The 17,527-nt window shown below is 37.5% G+C and overlaps 2 protein-coding genes across 3 annotated transcripts; both read right to left on the bottom strand.

Annotated features, from left to right (window-relative positions):
• Positions 1-611: 611 nt before the first annotated feature.
• Positions 612-2,264, bottom strand: LOC109085018 (chemokine-like receptor 1). The gene has a single exon (XM_019099660.2). It carries the CDS (start codon positions 2,098-2,100, stop codon positions 979-981), a length of 1,122 nt encoding a protein of 373 aa, XP_018955205.2. The 5' UTR covers positions 2,101-2,264; the 3' UTR covers positions 612-978.
• A 701-nt stretch (positions 2,265-2,965) lies between these two features.
• Positions 2,966-4,737, bottom strand: LOC109085017 (chemokine-like receptor 1). 2 transcript variants are annotated; one of them, XM_019099658.2, is made up of 2 exons: positions 4,661-4,737; positions 2,966-4,010 (listed from the first exon to the last, which is right to left on the bottom strand). In XM_019099658.2, exon 2 carries the CDS (start codon positions 3,989-3,991, stop codon positions 2,966-2,968), a length of 1,026 nt encoding a protein of 341 aa, XP_018955203.2. In that variant the 5' UTR covers positions 3,992-4,010; positions 4,661-4,737. The 2 variants fall into 2 exon arrangements, with proteins under 2 accessions (XP_018955203.2, XP_018955204.2); XM_019099659.2 differs by having other exon boundaries at positions 4,656-4,736.
• Between the last annotated feature and the right edge of the window lie 12,790 nt (positions 4,738-17,527).

Raw genomic sequence — 17,527 nt, 5'->3', positions numbered from 1 at the left:
CGAGCAGCACTTGAGCAGCCAGTGCTCAGAGCTAAATTAAGCATCTTTGTTAATAAGGATACTGCGCTCATAATGACTGAGACTAAGGCTCCCCGCCATACATTTAATATGTGATAGGATTTATTTCCAAACACTAGTCAGTCTGGTTATAAAATGACTCACTGCTGCTGTACACTAAATGGTCAGAGGTGAAGAGCAACTAAATGAATTAAACTGCTTACTCAAAAGCAAATCTAAGGCACCTTTTTGTCTGGTCATTTGTCAAAATGATACAGGAACCACATATGGATGCCAAGGCAACATGGTTTTAAACTATTGACTATTTGTTACATTGCGACCATTTGAGTTAGTCTTCAGCCCTGCATCTTTTTTATGAAAACTGCAAATCAGGTCTATAAATCTTAGAAAATAAAGCATAAACTACGAAATACATGCAAATATATTTCTGCAATGCTTATAAGCAGGAAGTATTGAAAGATAGGAAGTATCACAATGTTTATCATATCAAAAATGAACAATGCTGAAGTGTCTTTCTGTATGTATTGTGTATGGATTTAATTTATAGGCATTTTAAATATTTAAGAGAATTCCCAGCACTTAAGGAAACAGAATGGTTAGAACAAGATTTTTATTATATATTTTTATGTATATGTTAGCACAACAGAGAGAGATGTGGAGCATGACAACATTTATCGATCTTGCCCAAATGATGTTTAATACATACATTCAAAAATCCCAAATTCTTTTAACCCCCCACCCCAGTAACTTAAATGGTAAGATAAAAACTAAATATTTAATAGCTGTCATGGACAAAATACAATGACTTGTAAAGTAGCTTATATTGAACATCTATTTACAGTTTTTTTTAACTTCTACTTTTAAATTTACAAGCTCAAACATGCAACAGCTGCATGACTTGTTAATGCCAAGTCGTTTCTATGGGCCAGCATTCTCTTTAGTCCATGACTTGTTAAAATTTCAGACAGCAGTGGAATGTCTGTTATCCACAGAATTGGTAATTGAAGTTGCTCTGAAAGCACTTCGGGTCTCCTCATCGATGGCGCTCTCAATCTTGGAAAGAAAGAAATAGCATTTCTTCTTTAAGTCCTTGGCCATGAATGCATAGAGGAACGGGTTTAGAAAGCTGTTTGCACAGGCGAGACTGCCGGATACTTGTTGGGCTGTGTGAAAGGCAAAGCTCCGCTCGGTTCGGTCCAACTCTAAAATGGAAACTACTTGAAATGGCAACCAACAGATGAAAAAAGTTGTGATCAGTAACGTCATGATCTTGTAGGGCTTGGTGGATTTGGACATTTGGTTTGCTCTAAGTTTACGGATCAGGATGGAGTAACATGTGAAGATGATCAGGAATGGAATCAAAAACCCAAAAGTAAAGCGCATGAACACAACAGTTTTGTGGTGATTCTCATAATTGCTATAGCATGTGTCTTTTGATCCCATATTTATGATCTCTCTGAATTTGGCAGGTGGAATGCTAAGCAAAGAAGACATGAACCAAACTAACATAACAACTACAGAAGCTTTCTGTACGGTGCGCTGATTCTGGGCCCAGACAGGAAACTTGACGGTGATGCAGCGATCCACACTAATGATGACCAGGATGAAAATGCTGCTGTACATATTGAGGGTCATAACAAAAGCGTTGAACTTGCACATGAAGAGCCCAAAGATCCAGTTGTTCTTCAAGATGTAGTCAATGGTGAAAGGGAGAGTAGCGCAGAAAATGAAGTCAGACAGAGCCAGACTCAGGTACCAGGTGGTGTTCACTGACTTCTTCATCTTAAAACCAGTAATCCAGATCACCGCACCATTTCCAATGATGCCAAGAAGGAATATGATCACATTAAAGATCACTGTAATTATACATGCTGCTTCCCTGCAGTATCCAAGATGTTCCTCTACTTTCACATTGCTGTCTTCAGATAAATCATCTAAATCATATTCATAATCTGTAACTGGAGTTGAATTCATTGCGTCTTCTATTAGAACTGAATAGGAAGGAGAGTTCTGTAACAAAAACAATATGCAATTTATCCTAATGCATTTAAACTGTAACCGGGCTGTAACCACCATAGACATTGGGGGGACTTAGAATAATTAGAAATGGCCAATCTGCTCCCCTCCCCTCATATTTGAAATTCTTGCACTGATCTGCTGCACTACATTAAGCAGTGCTCTGTTTTTTAGGATGACAAAACGGTTTAAAAGTTATGTTTTCATGGTTTATTTTGTTCTAAAGGGACCATGTACAATTTTAAACTTAAATATTTATATTTGATGCTATGTACCAGAGTTAACCAAAAGTTAGCTTTTCACTATTAAAAAACATTCCTCTCAGTAGTAAAAAAACAAATTCTGCATGATGCATACAATATATAATTTCCAATCTGTCTTTCTCTGACAAGCAGAGCTGTCAAAAAGGCAAATAAAAAGCACAAAAAAGCACAGTGCTAGCAGAATAGCTTCCCTTATTTTTTTCCATAAACTGGTTGTAGTTTTCTGATAATCCTTTTGAGCTTAAATTCTCTTTGATGGGTTACACGCATCTTGTTTGTATGAAGGGAATTGCCTAATTTGCTACTTAAAAAGCTATTTTAGTGTTTAAACCACACAGAACACATGTGGCATGCTATTCGCATTTGAATTTTAAGTACAACTTTAAGCGAAACCTGTAACATTAATGAGTGCAAAGTATGTTTAAGTGAGGAGGGTGTAATGTTGTGTTATATCTGATATCTACCACCTTTTAAAGGTTAGTAAAATCCTAAATTTGGAAAATATTCTATTGCAATATGGAATTGTTTATCGTATGCATCCTAATTATTTTGCTGCTCTGTCTTTAAAATTTAACCGAAAACAAGTGTTCACTGTATGATCATATACATATATTATCTTTAATTGGTTCTGATGTCATCTAAAGATAACTTACCTCACAAAGTAAGCTTCACAATGCCGTTTGCAGTGCTTCAGAAATCAACTTCTGCTGCTGGGTTGTTTGCTGATAAGTGGCATTCTCAATCTTTGATAAGATGGAGCTCCTGAACTTCTTCCTGAAGTCACTGCCCATGAAAACATACAAAATGGGGTTCAGGAAGCTGTTTGCGGTTGCAAAAGCGGTGCCAATTTTCATTCCAAGAGTAATGACCTCTTTGTGGAAGGTGTGGTTTAGTTCAATTAGCACAAACGTGTGGTACGGCAGCCAGCACAGGAAGAAGGTCAGAATGAGAGCCGTCATGATCTTAAATGGTTTGTTTGACTTTGCCATCTGGGTGGCTCTCAGTCTGAGGATGATGACGGTATAACAAATAATGATGAGGATGAAAGGGATGACAAATCCAAAAACTAAGCGGCTCATAGCAATGAATTTGTGACTGTACTGGCTGGATGAGTAGTTGTTCATACAATGGTTTATACCTAGGTGATTCTGGACGTCACGGTATACGATAGACGGGATACTTAATACTGCAGAGGCAATCCACGCGAGTAAGATCAATACAGATGCTTTTCCGATAGTGCGGTGATTCTGTGCCCAAACAGGAAACATGACGGCAATGCAGCGATCCACGCTGATGATGACGAGGAGGAAGATGCTGCTGAACATGTTGAGGAACATGACGAAGGAAGTGAACTTGCACATGAAGAGGCCAAAAATCCAGTTCGATGTGATGCTGTAGGCGATGTTGAAAGGCAAACAGGCGCAGAATATGAAGTCAGATACAGCCAGACTCAGGTACCAGGTGGTATTGACTGACCTCTTCATGCCAAACCCTGCAATCCAGATAACCACACCATTTCCTCCTAGGCCCAGCAGACAGATGATCACATTGATCACCAGCAACAACAGGCAAAGAACTTCAGTGAAACATGTGGTGGTGTGGACGTGGAAAGAAACTTCATCAGAAGTGATATTACCAGAGGAGATGTTATCATAATCAGTGTAATTATAGTCATATACAATATCTAGATCCATTGTAAATTATGTTGAGTCCCTGCAAGCAGACAACAAAAAGAAAGTTTGTTAATGATAAATATCATTATAAATATCAGTAATACCACAATCACTTTTCCTAGATTATTATTGCTTAGCAGTATTTAATTTCACCCCAAGGGTTCAAAGAAATTTCTTGAAGATTCAGTTTTGAAGAAGTTCTGTTTTAAAACTTAAATATAGGCTACGTTAGATTAGCTACAATAGATTTGTGACCCTGGACCACAAAACCAGTCATAAGGGTAAATTTTTCGAAAATGAGATTTATACATCATCCGAAAGCTGAATAAATAAGCTTTCCTTTGATGTATGGTCTGTTAGGATAGGACAATATTTCGCCGAGATGCAACTGATTGAAAATCTGAAGTTCTTATTACTAATCAAAAATTACGTTTTAATATATTTACAGTAGGAAATTTACAAAATATCTTCATGGAACATGATCTTTACTTAAATAAAAATAATTTATTTAATACTTTACTTCAATAAAGACAAGATGAGTAAAAAGCTCGTCATACGTAAATATTAAATATTTATAAAATCTAAAAATGAATGTAAACATCTCTGTGGACAAAAAAGGCAAAAACTTCTGTGTGGATTGGAGAACATTTTCATAGTTCTTATAAATAACAAGACAGTCTCTCACCTCACCTTATAGCAGTGTCTCCAGCATTACTGAACCAGCTCCCATTTGTCATCTGACAACTTTGTCACTTTTGCATTTATAATGAACCGGCAGCCTGTCCTTCTCTTGAGCAATATTGCGCATGACTGCACATGCTTTACTTCCACAAAACACTTCCACAAATGTTTTTGTTTTCCTCATCAACAAGATCCCCTAATTTCACTTCTTGATTTTGCTCTTTTAGTTTTGGAAAAATAGATTCCAGAAACAAACTATAAGCTTTGGCCTGCTACATGATCTGATTAAGTGCTGTCTTCAATCTCTATAAAATAATTAAATAATTAAATCATTCCTCACTTTGAAATGTTAAAGAAGTTTCTCCCCTTTTTTTCAAACCAAACATGTTTATTTGTAGTTTTAATAGGTGAATATATTGTATGGTTTCACTCAACATCACTTTTTATAAAAACTTCAGATTAAAGCTTTTAGAAAAACATAACCTTTTTTTATTATTGATCAAAAACAGAACAAGCGACACAATCACAAAATTACAATACAAAATTAAAGCTGCAAGCAGCGATGAAAGGGCCATCGCACCTGGGCTTACCGCCACACGGTGGCTTTAGGAAAACAGCTAACGGTAGGCAGTATGCATTTAAACCAATAAATATAGGAAGAATATGTCAAAGTCATTTATATGTGCCAAACTTCCTACTGTCAGCTGGTGGCGCTATGACTGTGACTGAATGTTGGCATGTAGATGTCTTCAGACCAGGGGCCAGTTGCACCAGCTAGACGTAAAAAAGCTGGGTGTAAGCCCTATGCTGGGCTTAGCAACGTCCTGCTTTACGATAAATATTTACACCTGTTGCACCAACTGAAACTACGATCAGGTGCAACTACGCCCAGCGCAGACAATGCGTGTCCACGCCGACACAATCTCCCGCAGTTATATAGCTGAGACGACGTTCACACTGCAGTGGCTACAACTACTAATATAGAACAAAATAACCCAAAACACAATAAAATCAAAGACACAACACCACCAAACAATTCAGTAAACATATACCAACAATTCCCCCACACTACAACTAAAGTCACTTCATAAATTCCCATGACAGCATCAAGGTTAAGTAAAATATAATAAATGTAATACAATGCTTCTCTCGAGAGTCATTTTTTTTTATAGCTGACTATCAAATTTATGTACAATGAATGTCTTTCCTGAGGTAATTGTGACTTTAGAATCAGAATCAGAATCAGAAAGAGCTTTATTGCCAAGTATGCTTGCGCATACAAGGAATTTGTTTTAGTGACATAAGCTTCCAGTACACAGAGACAACAACACAGTCAAAAAAAAAAAAAAAAAAAAAAAAACACTTTTGCAGATAAATAAGTGTATAAACAACTGTGCTATAAATGATAATGGAATAGGATTGAGTAAGATGCAGGGATGTACTAGGATGAAGGGGTAACAAATAAATATAAGGATATTGCACATTTTTATTGCATAAGTGGGGAACATTTAACTGTTCATGAGGTAGATTGCCAGGGGGAAGAAACTGTTCTTGTGCCTGACTGTCCTGGTATTTGCGGCTCTGAAGCGCTGGCCAGATGGCAAAAGTTCAAAGATGGGGTAACTTGGATGTGAGGGATCCAGAGTGATTTTCTGAGCCCTTTTCCTCACTATGGATGTATACAGTTCTTGAAGGGTGGGCAGGGTAGCACCAATAATCCTTTCAGCAGTCCGAACCGTTCTCTGTAGTCTTTCTAATGTCTGATTTTGTAGCTGAACCAAACCAGACAGTTATTGAAGTGCACAGTACAGACTCAATGACGGCTAAGTAGAACAATGAAGTCTCACTAGCCGTTGCCTATCTGTCAGAAAGCTGGTGATCCACTGACAGATAGAGCTAGGAACAGAGAGCTGGGTTAGTTTGGTCTGGCGGACTGTTGGGATGATGGTGTTGAAAGCCGAACTGAAGTCCACAAACAGGATCCTCACGTGACATTTTGTATTTTACTGTCTTTCTGTGACTGAAAAAAACACATTTATAGTTTGTATTTTGTGATAAAATTCACAGAATTTGAAAGCTGATAATTTATTTCTGATTAAAAGTAACAAAGCACAAATCTTATTGCGATTACTGGATGGCAGGCATGCTACAAATAATTAATGGAATTAAAGACGTGAAATATTTGTCAAATGGTTCAATTTCTTTTAATAATCCCAGTTCATATGTAATAGTTTACTGCATAATCATTACATGCTTGACAAAAATATATTTTGTATTCAATTACTGTCAACAGTGTGGTAGACTATAGTCGTGCTATATATGGTTCAAAAACATAAATATATAAAAGTGCAGAGAACATTGTGATGCATTTGCTGCCTTCTTCTGAGCCGTCGTTACTAAGCAAAGGGGTAAACAGCTGCTGAATTGATGACACAAACAAACCATGGATCGGTCTCAAATATTATAATATGAACACAGTCCAGCGGGGGCAGGGGAGGGGGGATCAATTGAACTCTGGTTCGGACCAGGCAAGCGAACCAACTGTGAAAGCACCCTTAGTTACTGTTGCTCCCTCGGACAAACAAACTGAGCTGCTCACTCTTACAATGACAGCTGTCAGTGTGAAAACCTTGGCCCATGATGTTTTTGCACAGTTTTGGAAACAGAAATGCCACCATTCAAGTGGGAATTAAATATTCCATGGAGGGATATATAAAATGTAAAAAATAAATACAGTGGGTAACTCGAAGCGAGGGTTTACAGATCACAATGCAAGCGGAAGAAGTCTCAGTTTATGGTCGTCACGATCACGGATGACAACATGCAGGATCAACACTGTTGACGTATCGGAGGGTACGATTAATTTAATTTACATTTAACCAGTTTAATATGGAGAGGCACTGAAATGTAGATCTTCCTTCGTGTTTTTGACTTGCACTGTACATGATGTGAGAACAGTTTGCTATTTTGGTTTGTTATATCATGGACTTACTAACTTTAACATTAGCTAGTTTTAGCCAGAGATACTTTGCTGAAGCACATGATGACATTAACGTTCTGCTTGTGCAAATGAAAATTGTAACTTAATGAGTGTATGAAAACCAGAAAATTAATGTTTTCGTCTTCATTGGGGTTGGGGTTGAATGCTTACATGTGTGGACCGATTTTCGTACATGTACGTTAAATGTAGCTCGAGACGCACTCTGTTGAATGTGTACAGGTGGTGCTGTTGAGCCATTTTGCCACACCCACTTCTGAAACCCATATCAGATGTAAATATTCGCCAGTTCTGACGCATGTGCAAAGTTTCATGAGTTTTGGAACATATTTAGCCCCTCAAAAATGCGATTCACTTTGGAGAAGAAGCAGAAGAAGAAAAGGAGCTATTCCAATAGGGTCCTCACACCATCATTGCTCAGGCCCTAATGATAGCTATGGGGGAGGTATGAACAACATTATAAGAATGCATAAGGAGTGCACATGCTTGTAAAATGTGAATGGCTTTTTGTTTCTTCAAGGGCAATATTGAATCAATATAATGCTTCACTTCAATAAAAAAACATGTTTTTTCCTGAAAATTTACATTTATGTATTAAAAAAATAAATAAATAAGCATGGACTTGTATATCTTTGGAGTTTAAACCCTAAAATAAAATTTACATCAGTATTTCCAACAATAAAGTCTTCCAACAATAAACTGTTTCACTTCTTCTGTTTCTCAGTGACAACACCCTCCAGGAAGTGACATCATTTTAGTGAAAAGGCAACAGCACAAATATCTATAAGCAGAGTTTGACATTGGCTGCATCCGAAAACCTAGGCAGTTCACTTGCTGCCTCGCTGCCTTATCAGGCAAAACTTTGCAGGCAAAACTTTGCAGGCAGAGTTTTGCATGAAGGCACCTCATGAAACTGATTTTGGACAGGCTTCTGAGGCAGCGTACAACAAAATAGATTGAAAATGAAGCAAGTGCCTGTCTTTATGAATGGGTTATTGAATCATTGACCCAATTCATTAAAAAATGCTGAATCATTCAGTAACAAAACATAGATGCATGTTGCACTGAGATGCGCAATTGTGCTGTGATCTTTGTTTGGAACTGTTTTCGTTACCCAATGATCACGTCACTGTGAAGTTCAACCCAGTTACAGGAAATTTTTTGCCTACCACAGAACAGTCAGACCACAGTCAGCATGCATTTACACCACCTTTCCATTTTTAGTACAAAAAAAAAAAAAAAAAGGTCGATTTACCTTTAAATCTTTCAAAGACTGTACATGGACCTTGAACTATCCCTAAACACGTGCTTATGGTGTACTTGAGCCTGGATAATCATCACCACCTGATTCTGTGAATTAAATCATCAGCTCAACTTAACTCTTTCATCTTTATGAATGATTCATTACAATAACTAGACCCAAAACTTTTACAAAGAGTTTAAAACATCTGTCATCAACACATGCTTTCATGAATAATTAAGAAAAAACGTCTTCTCTAGGATAAGGACACACAGCCTCATGAATTAATATGATGCACAGATGAAGTGTTATTTTAATATAATTGAGTTATAACTATATGTTTATAGCTTTTTATTGATAGTTTGAATTAGTTTTTACTTTTACATTTTGTTTTTATTTATTTGTTAAAGTTTTATATATATAAAGAAAGAAGACGAAGAAGAAGAAAACTCTGAGGACCATGCTTCCTCATTTCAGAACCCTGAGATATACACCATTGAGATATATATCAGTACTGTCTATATCTTGGAGTTCTGAAATGAGGAAGCAAAGTCCTCATTTTTTTCTTTTTTTTTCTTCCTTTTTTTTCTTTTTATCAATTGTAAATTCATGTCCCAGTAAAATTTCCTTGGTGAAATAAACATTTAGGCTAAAAGAATGTGTTTTATATTTTTACAGTAACAACATAATGAATATTGCATTAATTAGTGCCATGTATGAATCTCAACAAGTTAGTGTTTTTAAGCATTTTACGTTTATTAAAAAATAATAACTCAAAGCAGTAACAATTTAACAATATATTTTAGTTGTGAACTTATGTTCAGCTATTCTTTTTAATAATTAACTATTTTGAAATTTTTCAGATCATCAGTCATCAAAGCTCGGGAAATGGTCACAGACATGGAGATTTATGGACATCACAAAAATGTAGATAGAATTATTCTTTCCGAAACATGCATTAAAATTATAAAAAAAAAAGTTTCTAAACTACCAAAATTTTTAATACAAACGGCAAAGTTTCTAAACTGACCAAAATTGTTAATACAAGTCACATGCGAGTAAACTGTAAAATCTTTTGCTCTGAATACGAGCAGGTCACTTCTCAAACACTTTGAACTCAAGTGCACACCTTTAAATTTATAAAACCTTGTATCTTTCTTTTTACCAGATGGTTTTTAGAATAAAACACAATATAAAAAATACAAATTGCCTGACATACCTTATCAGCCTTGAAGCATCAATGTAGATTCAACTTCATATAGGCACAGTTTCACAGGAGGGCAGCATATATTGTGTCATCATCACTTCACTGTGAAGTTCAACCCAGTTACAGGAAATTTTTTGCCTTACCACAGAAGAGTCAGACCAAAGTCAGCATGCATTTACACCACCTTTCCATTTTAAGTACCAAAAAAAAAAAAAAACACCAACAAAAAGATGGTACATTTACCTTTAAATCTTTCAAAGACACATGGAGCTTATTGAACTAACCCTAAACACGTGCTTATGGTGTACTTGAGCCTGGATAATCATCACCATCTGATTCTGTGAATTAAATCATCAGCTCAACTTAACTCTTTGATCTTGCTGAATGATTCATTACAATAACTAGACCCAAAACTTTTACAAAGAGTTTGAAACATCTGTCATCAACACATGCTTTCATGAATAATTAAAAAAAATCGTCTTCTCTACGATAAGGATATGCAGCCTCATGAATGAATATGATGCACAGATTTATAGCTTTTTATTGATAGTTTGAATTAGTTTTTACTTTTATATTTTAAAGTTAAAGTTTTATATATATAAAGAAAGAAGGCGAAGTATAAGAAAACTCTGAGGACCATGCTTCCTCATTTCAGAACACAGAGATATACACCATTGAGATATATATCAGTAGTGTCTATTTCTCTAAATGTTTTTTTCGAAATGTATTTCTCGAGTTCTGAAATGAGGATGCAAAGTCCTCAGAGTTTTCTTTTTGTTCTTCCTTTTTTTTTTATCAAATGTAAATTCATGTCCCAGTCAAATTTCCTTGGTTAAATAAACATTTAGGCTAAAATAATCTGTTTTATATTTTTACATTAACAACGTAATCAATATTGTATTAATTAATGCCATGTATGAATCTCAACAAGTTAGTGATTTTAAGCATTTTACATTTATTACAAAATAATAACTCAAGGCAGTAACAATTTAACAATATATTTTAGTTGTGAACTTACGTTCAGCTATTCTTTTTAATAATTAACTATTCTGGAATTTTTCAGATCATCAGTCATCAAAGCTCGGGAAATGGTCACAGGCATGGAGTTTTATGGTGCTTTCACACCTGTAGGCAGGGGCGTTGCACAAGATCCCGGGCCCTATGCATAGGCAGTCTTGATGGGCCCCCATGAATATATCCAGGTAAAATAAAATATATTCCAGACTTTTCAAGGGCCCTCTCTTCCTTTGGGGCCCTGGTAATCAGTACTTGTTTTACCCCCAGTCCAGCACCCCTGCCTGTAGGTCGAATGCTCTGTTCCGAAACAGGGATTAAAATTATTACAATGTTGCTTTTTATTCTTGGTCGGTTCACTTTCACATGGCAAAGTTTCTAAACTGACCCAAATTGTTAATACAAGTCACATGCGAGTAAACTGCCCTCTCACTGGTCAAAGTTTCACGGATTATTTTCCAGAATTACGCTTATAGCTGTCATCCGTCAAGATGACAACGATAACAGCTTCGAGGGCTTATTGTTTGTTTTGTTTTTTGTAGTTGTCATTATATTAATTTATCATTTTGAACAGGAATCCAAGATTCGTCGGGAAAACATTTTTAAAATGCACCTAACAGTTACTACGAAGGAGAGCAATAAGACAGCATTATAAAATGAAAAGGCGAGCTTTGATTTTGAATGGCGGAGACGTGCTCACCCACAGATATCGCCTGCGTCCCATTGTGCATACTATTTAGGGCAGATAGGGTGGATAGTATGCACATTGGGACGCCGGGACGGTCTACTGCTTTTCACGGAACTTACATAATTACCCATTATACATTGGAAATGGCCTGATTCAATGGTCCATTGGATCGGATTGCTTTCTCACTACAACCAAACCGCTCCAGAGTTAGTTTTCAATCGATCCAAGACCACCTCATTCAGGCGATCTCGGACCGATTGTTTTGGCGCGGATTTGAGCGTGATTGCCATGTTCACATATGCCCAAACGAACTGGGCTAAGTGGGGAAACGTGCCAGGTTCTGAAACAACGGGCCAGGTGTGAAAGCTGCTTTCAATTTCTCCAAGCTGTAAAAAGTAATCACTGAATCTACTTAAACAGAGCTTGTAAATACAACTGATTTTGGCAAATTTGTTGGTTTTACTCGATTAGGCTGTGTTATATGAACTTTCAGTTGGATGCGGTAGTTAAACTAAACATTTTAAGTAAACCGAACTTAAGAACATCTAGTGTATTGGACAAAGCTGTGTGGTTGGCACAAAAAACATAATAAATACAGTTTTATAGTGAATCCGATCAGATATTGTCAGTAGCCTATATATATACATATATGTTTGCTTGAACATACAACATTCGTCTCTGCCTATACATATCTGCATCATCTTCCAACCTGTCAGTGATGATGTGCCCAAGATATTTCGTACAGTAAGATACACAGAGGAATTGCCCTGACAGGTAAAACATTGGAAAATGCAGCTTCTGATCCTCCTTGGTCCTACATATCAATACAACACTCTTTTTTGCATTGTACTTTACATCAAACTCAACCCCATACTCAGAGCATATATCGAAACAGCTGCTGGAACCCAACAGTGCTGGGGGACATAATAGCCAAATCATCTGCATACATCAGATGGTTTAACAGAGTGTTCCCTATCAGACAACCTGTCTTACACTTCCCCAACTGTTTCAACAGGCTGTCCATGTATAGGTTGAACAGGGCTGGAGACAGAAGTCCCCCTGCTGTACTCCATTGCCTACACTGAAGGGTGAGGATAGGCTGTTTCCCCATTTAACTTGCATATGTTGTTTGCCATACCAGTAAACCAGGATACGTATGATGCATCCAGGCACACCCCTAAGCTTGAGTTTAGTAAAAAGCTTATGGTGATTTACCCTGTCAAATGCCTTGGAGGCATCAATAAACCCTAGAAATATTGTAGAACCCTGCCTTCTGTAGGATTCAACAGCTTCTTTCAAGGCATAGATATATAGATCTGTACTGTCCTTGGCCTTAAAACCAAATTGATTTTCTGTGGTGTAAATGAACTCACTCAGTCTATCTAGTAGCATCTTTTCTAACACCTTTGAAAGAATGCTGGCTAAGGTGATGGGTCTATAGTTGTCCAAACTCCCTATTTTACCTGCCTTATCCTTAATGACTGGCACAAATGTGACTGTCAACATGGTGTCTGGCAGTATGCCATGTGTCATCAGCCCTGTGAGGCAGATGGACAATAGAGCTGCTACCCTGGGGCTGGCTAACTTAAGGTGCTCCGCAGTGATGTTATCCTTGCCACTAGCTTTGTTATCAGCTAGTTGCCCTATAACATGATAAACCTTGCTGGGAGTAAAATTAATCACTTCCTCCTTTAACTTCCCCACACAATAAAGCTCACTTTTAATACAATTAAACAGAGCTGCGTAGTGCAGCCTCCACTGCTCTGCTATATTGTCTCCACCAGATAACCCTTCAATGTGGCATGGCAGTACTGCTTTGGCCCTATTTGTAGCTTTTACCTCTTTCCAGAACTCAGTGACATTGTTACCAAGCAAGTTTTCAGCCATAGAATGAGCTCTTAAGGCTTGCTCATGCTTCCCAACAAAGTGCACTGCATATTTGTATCTAGCATTTGTAAGTTTCTTATGCTGTAATTCTGGCCCCTGTCTGGGTCTACCAGCTATAACCCAGGCTCTATGAGCTGTCTTAGCGGCTTCTTGATGGGCAGCTACATACTTTGTCCAACCAGGCTTGGTATTCTTAATCTTTCTGGGGTGAGTGTGTAGAGGTCTACTGGCCTCATATATAGCACTCACTATACTATTGTACATTTCACATAGGTCATTACAGTGAGTGTCATCATCACAGTTAATATTTGAACATAAAATAGCATCCATGGGTAGCTGTACTTCCCTTAAGAGAACATCTGTCCTCCCACAATAAAACATGACATCCTCTTTAGATTGTTTAGCCCAATTCACTTTGACCCAATTGGGGCCATCTTCTGTCGATCTGCTGCAATCAGGTAGGTTATCAACATTTATCATCATAGAGACAGGTAGATCAGTGGTAGTCAACCCATACATAATTTCAACTGTTTCCAGACTATCATGAGCATCAGATGTACAGATTACATGATCCAGCCAGGATGTTGTGTGCCATGCTTCACTGATGTAAGTGTAACTATCTACAGGCAGAAATTTCATGCTGGAAAGAACCAGTTTACTGTCATGACAGAACTGCATCAAGTGCTGACCAAAGAGAGATTTGTCATCAGATGTCTGCATTTAAATCACCCATCACAAATATATTTGCATATGTACATTCCTTAATGTAAGAGTTTAAAAATCTCTTCATATATTCATCTTCATTTTTATAGCAATCATATAGGGTATAATCATTTAAAATGATAAAAACATTCATATCATGCATAACTTTAATTGCAATATACCAGTCCACCTCTAATCTAATAATACTGATCATTGGGTCATATTTCTTGTGCCACAGAATGGCCACACCTCCAGGTATTCTACCACGTACCATTCTAGTGCGTAAATCCGTTGTGGACTCTCCTGCTCCATGGAAATCAATGTGGACAGAATTAAGTTTATCAAGGTCCTGTTTGGCTAAAAATGTCTCTTGCAGGCAGAGAATGTCTGTGGTCTCCAGTAGCTGGTCAACAATAACACGATGCGCTCTGTCCCCAGCAGTCTGTCCTAGGCGCAAGCCTCGTGAGTTGTATGACATCACTCTGACCACCATCACTGTGGCTAGCACTAGGCATCATGTACCCCAGCCCCCATTAAAGGCACATTCATCTCTGCCATTAGCCCCCCTGTAGACTTGGGTTTGTGTGCTTCATAAAATTGCAGCACAAAAGTTCCTTCAGGCCACAGCTCTGGATTATACATTTCACCCACTTCTTTGCACTCTGCAGTTATTATAAATGAACTGAACCGGCTTTGTAAAGTTTCTATCTTTTGACAAGTTACATCACACCCAAATTTATCTTTCATGTAGCTAGACAACGTCTCAGAGTCTAAATCAGGTGAGAATTTTGTTGCAAATACACTCACCAGCTTAGACTTAATGACTTGGATGTCTCCAGCAGTACCAGTCCCAACAATGCCACCAGTTTTCTTACCTTTGGGAGGATGCAGACGAGGTTTGGCCTTAACTGAAGCATTATCGGGGACCTCTTTCCAACGGCTGTTGCTCCTCTTGTCCTGGACCAAGTTCCAGGGGCGGGGGTAGCAGCCACGTCACTCCACGTGACATGAGGGTCTCCCTTTGCGGCGCTGATTGGCCCGTCCAAGCCCAAGGCAGAACTCTCCACCTTCTGGCTTGAGTCTTTCTCGCTGGTCTGGCCCTCCATGCCAACTTGGGTCTTCTCACAGACTTGTGGAGTGGGCGATCTCTGACTTGCTCCAGGCTTGTTGGTTTGGAAAATAGGCCCTCTCTCCAGATTTGGTCTAGGCTGCTCAATAGCACCCAGACATTGATTTATGTCTGCGGTGATAATCCGCAGATCATTACAGGTGTTTGTCTGCAAAGACACAGCCTGTTTCATGATAGTAACATCTGCACCTAGTTGTTCAATCTTCCCAAGCAAACAGGAAACATCAAGGCTGTTAAAAGTCACAGGTGGTAGTTCATCAAGATGGTGAGAAACAAACCGAGGAACATTTTCACCAGCTTCATTGAGAAGCCTAAGGCAATTCCTAACATTCTTTGAATCTTTCTGCGGCCCAGTATGAGCCACAAGCTTGCGAGTAGTAACTGGGCACAGTTCAAATAGCTGTTTGGTGGAGTTTGTAATCCATTCTGATCCAAAATGGTCCACAGCCATCAAAACAATCTCGTCCTGTTTCACAGTTTTGATCTTAATAGAAAGAAAGTTTAAAAACTCATCTTCCACAATCATTTTCCCTGTATCTGTGTGGTAGATTTCAGGTTTCATTCAAATTTTACTTCTGCCTGCAGCACCTGCATATACAGCGGCGCCCATGTTTTTTGATTGTCATAGCAGTGATTCAAACACTTTGGTATTTGCTTATTTAAATCCAGGTAGCAAGTTTTTTTTTTTTTTTTTTTGGCCAGACAATGTATATTTAATTTATGTAGTGAAGACAATACAATGTTAATTTACATTTGATTATTCAGTTTCTGTACCTGAATACTATTGTTAGAACTGCCCGAAAAACTTAAACCCCTGTTTATTTTATTTGTGTCTTTGTTGATGTGTATTTTTTGGTGCTACTGCTTGTGATTTGTTCATAAGTTCTTATTTTATTACTAACTGTTCAGTTGTCTTGAATACACTCTGAACTTCATTTTAGTTAAATTAGTAGATTTTTGTGAGGTGTCAAAACAACAAAACCATACTTTATTTTTAATTTTATTCTTAGACATAAACAAAGAGAAGTAGCTCCGGCTACAATTTTCTTCCACAAGACACATGCAGTTCTGTTTATTAACCGCCTGAACGGCAAGTTACGGACTGCACCTTAAATAAAAAGAATACATTTTATTTTGTGGCAGCACAAGTAAAAATTTCATATTGTGGGAAATTCAAAATATCATATCACAGGAAACCAAAATAATCCACTGCATCTGCTGCTGTATCCATTATGAAAAGGCCTTTACATTATAATACATTAATTGATTTGCATATATTTAACATGAATAAATATGTTCTGAAGGTATGATGTGACTTATTTTCACTTCATTCTTATCATATGCATGTTTTTAGGATTGTGATGATGAAGGAGAGATGACCGGCATTTTAATCATATTGGAAGGTAGAGTTGTAATGGATAATCTGGGAAACCTTCCCAAAGCAATGTGCCTGCTTTTTGGGCTCATTTATGCTCTGAATTTAGAGTATCCTGCTGTACTGAAGAACACGTTTGATTCCATTCAAAGGGTGATTCTGTCACTCGGGCACAAGTTTCTCAAACCTAAAATACAATCCCTGAAGAATCGCCTTTTGCTGTAACGTTGTGCCATGATGGACCATTTTTCCTTTTGTTCATAATTGACCATTGCAGAGTTACAAAAATGGTAATCAGGACTGAAGAATGTTTTGTTTCCTGTTGGAAAACGTGCAGTTTGCTTAAGTGTTAAGTGGCTGGTTTTAGAAAAGGTGTTACATTTTAGAACACTGTTTAAATATAAATAGAACTAGGAAACTTGTTCAATACTAAACTTGTTTATAGAGTGTTCACTGTGTTGTCCAATTCTGTATTTCACCACTGTGTGAGAAAAGGTAAAAATGTCAAAAAAGGGAGCATTGATTGTTGTATGTAATTGCTGTATGTGAAAAATTGCATCGTGTGGTGTTGATTTGAAGGCACAACATTATTTTAACATTGTTTTATGGAACAAATAAATGTCCCAGTGTTGTGCC

This window comes from Cyprinus carpio, chromosome B5 (assembly GCF_018340385.1).
Source record: "Cyprinus carpio isolate SPL01 chromosome B5, ASM1834038v1, whole genome shotgun sequence".
NCBI lineage: Eukaryota > Metazoa > Chordata > Actinopteri > Cypriniformes > Cyprinidae > Cyprinus > Cyprinus carpio.
The sequence above is the reverse complement of the archived record's forward strand: the minus strand, read 5'-3'. Positions and strand labels throughout refer to the sequence as shown.

Coding starts and splice junctions, on each gene's coding strand:
- LOC109085018 (XM_019099660.2), bottom strand. CDS start 2,100: ATGTCTATGGTGGTTACAGCCCGGTTACAGTTTAAATGCATTAGGATA.
- LOC109085017 (XM_019099658.2), bottom strand. CDS start 3,991: ATGGATCTAGATATTGTATATGACTATAATTACACTGATTATGATAAC.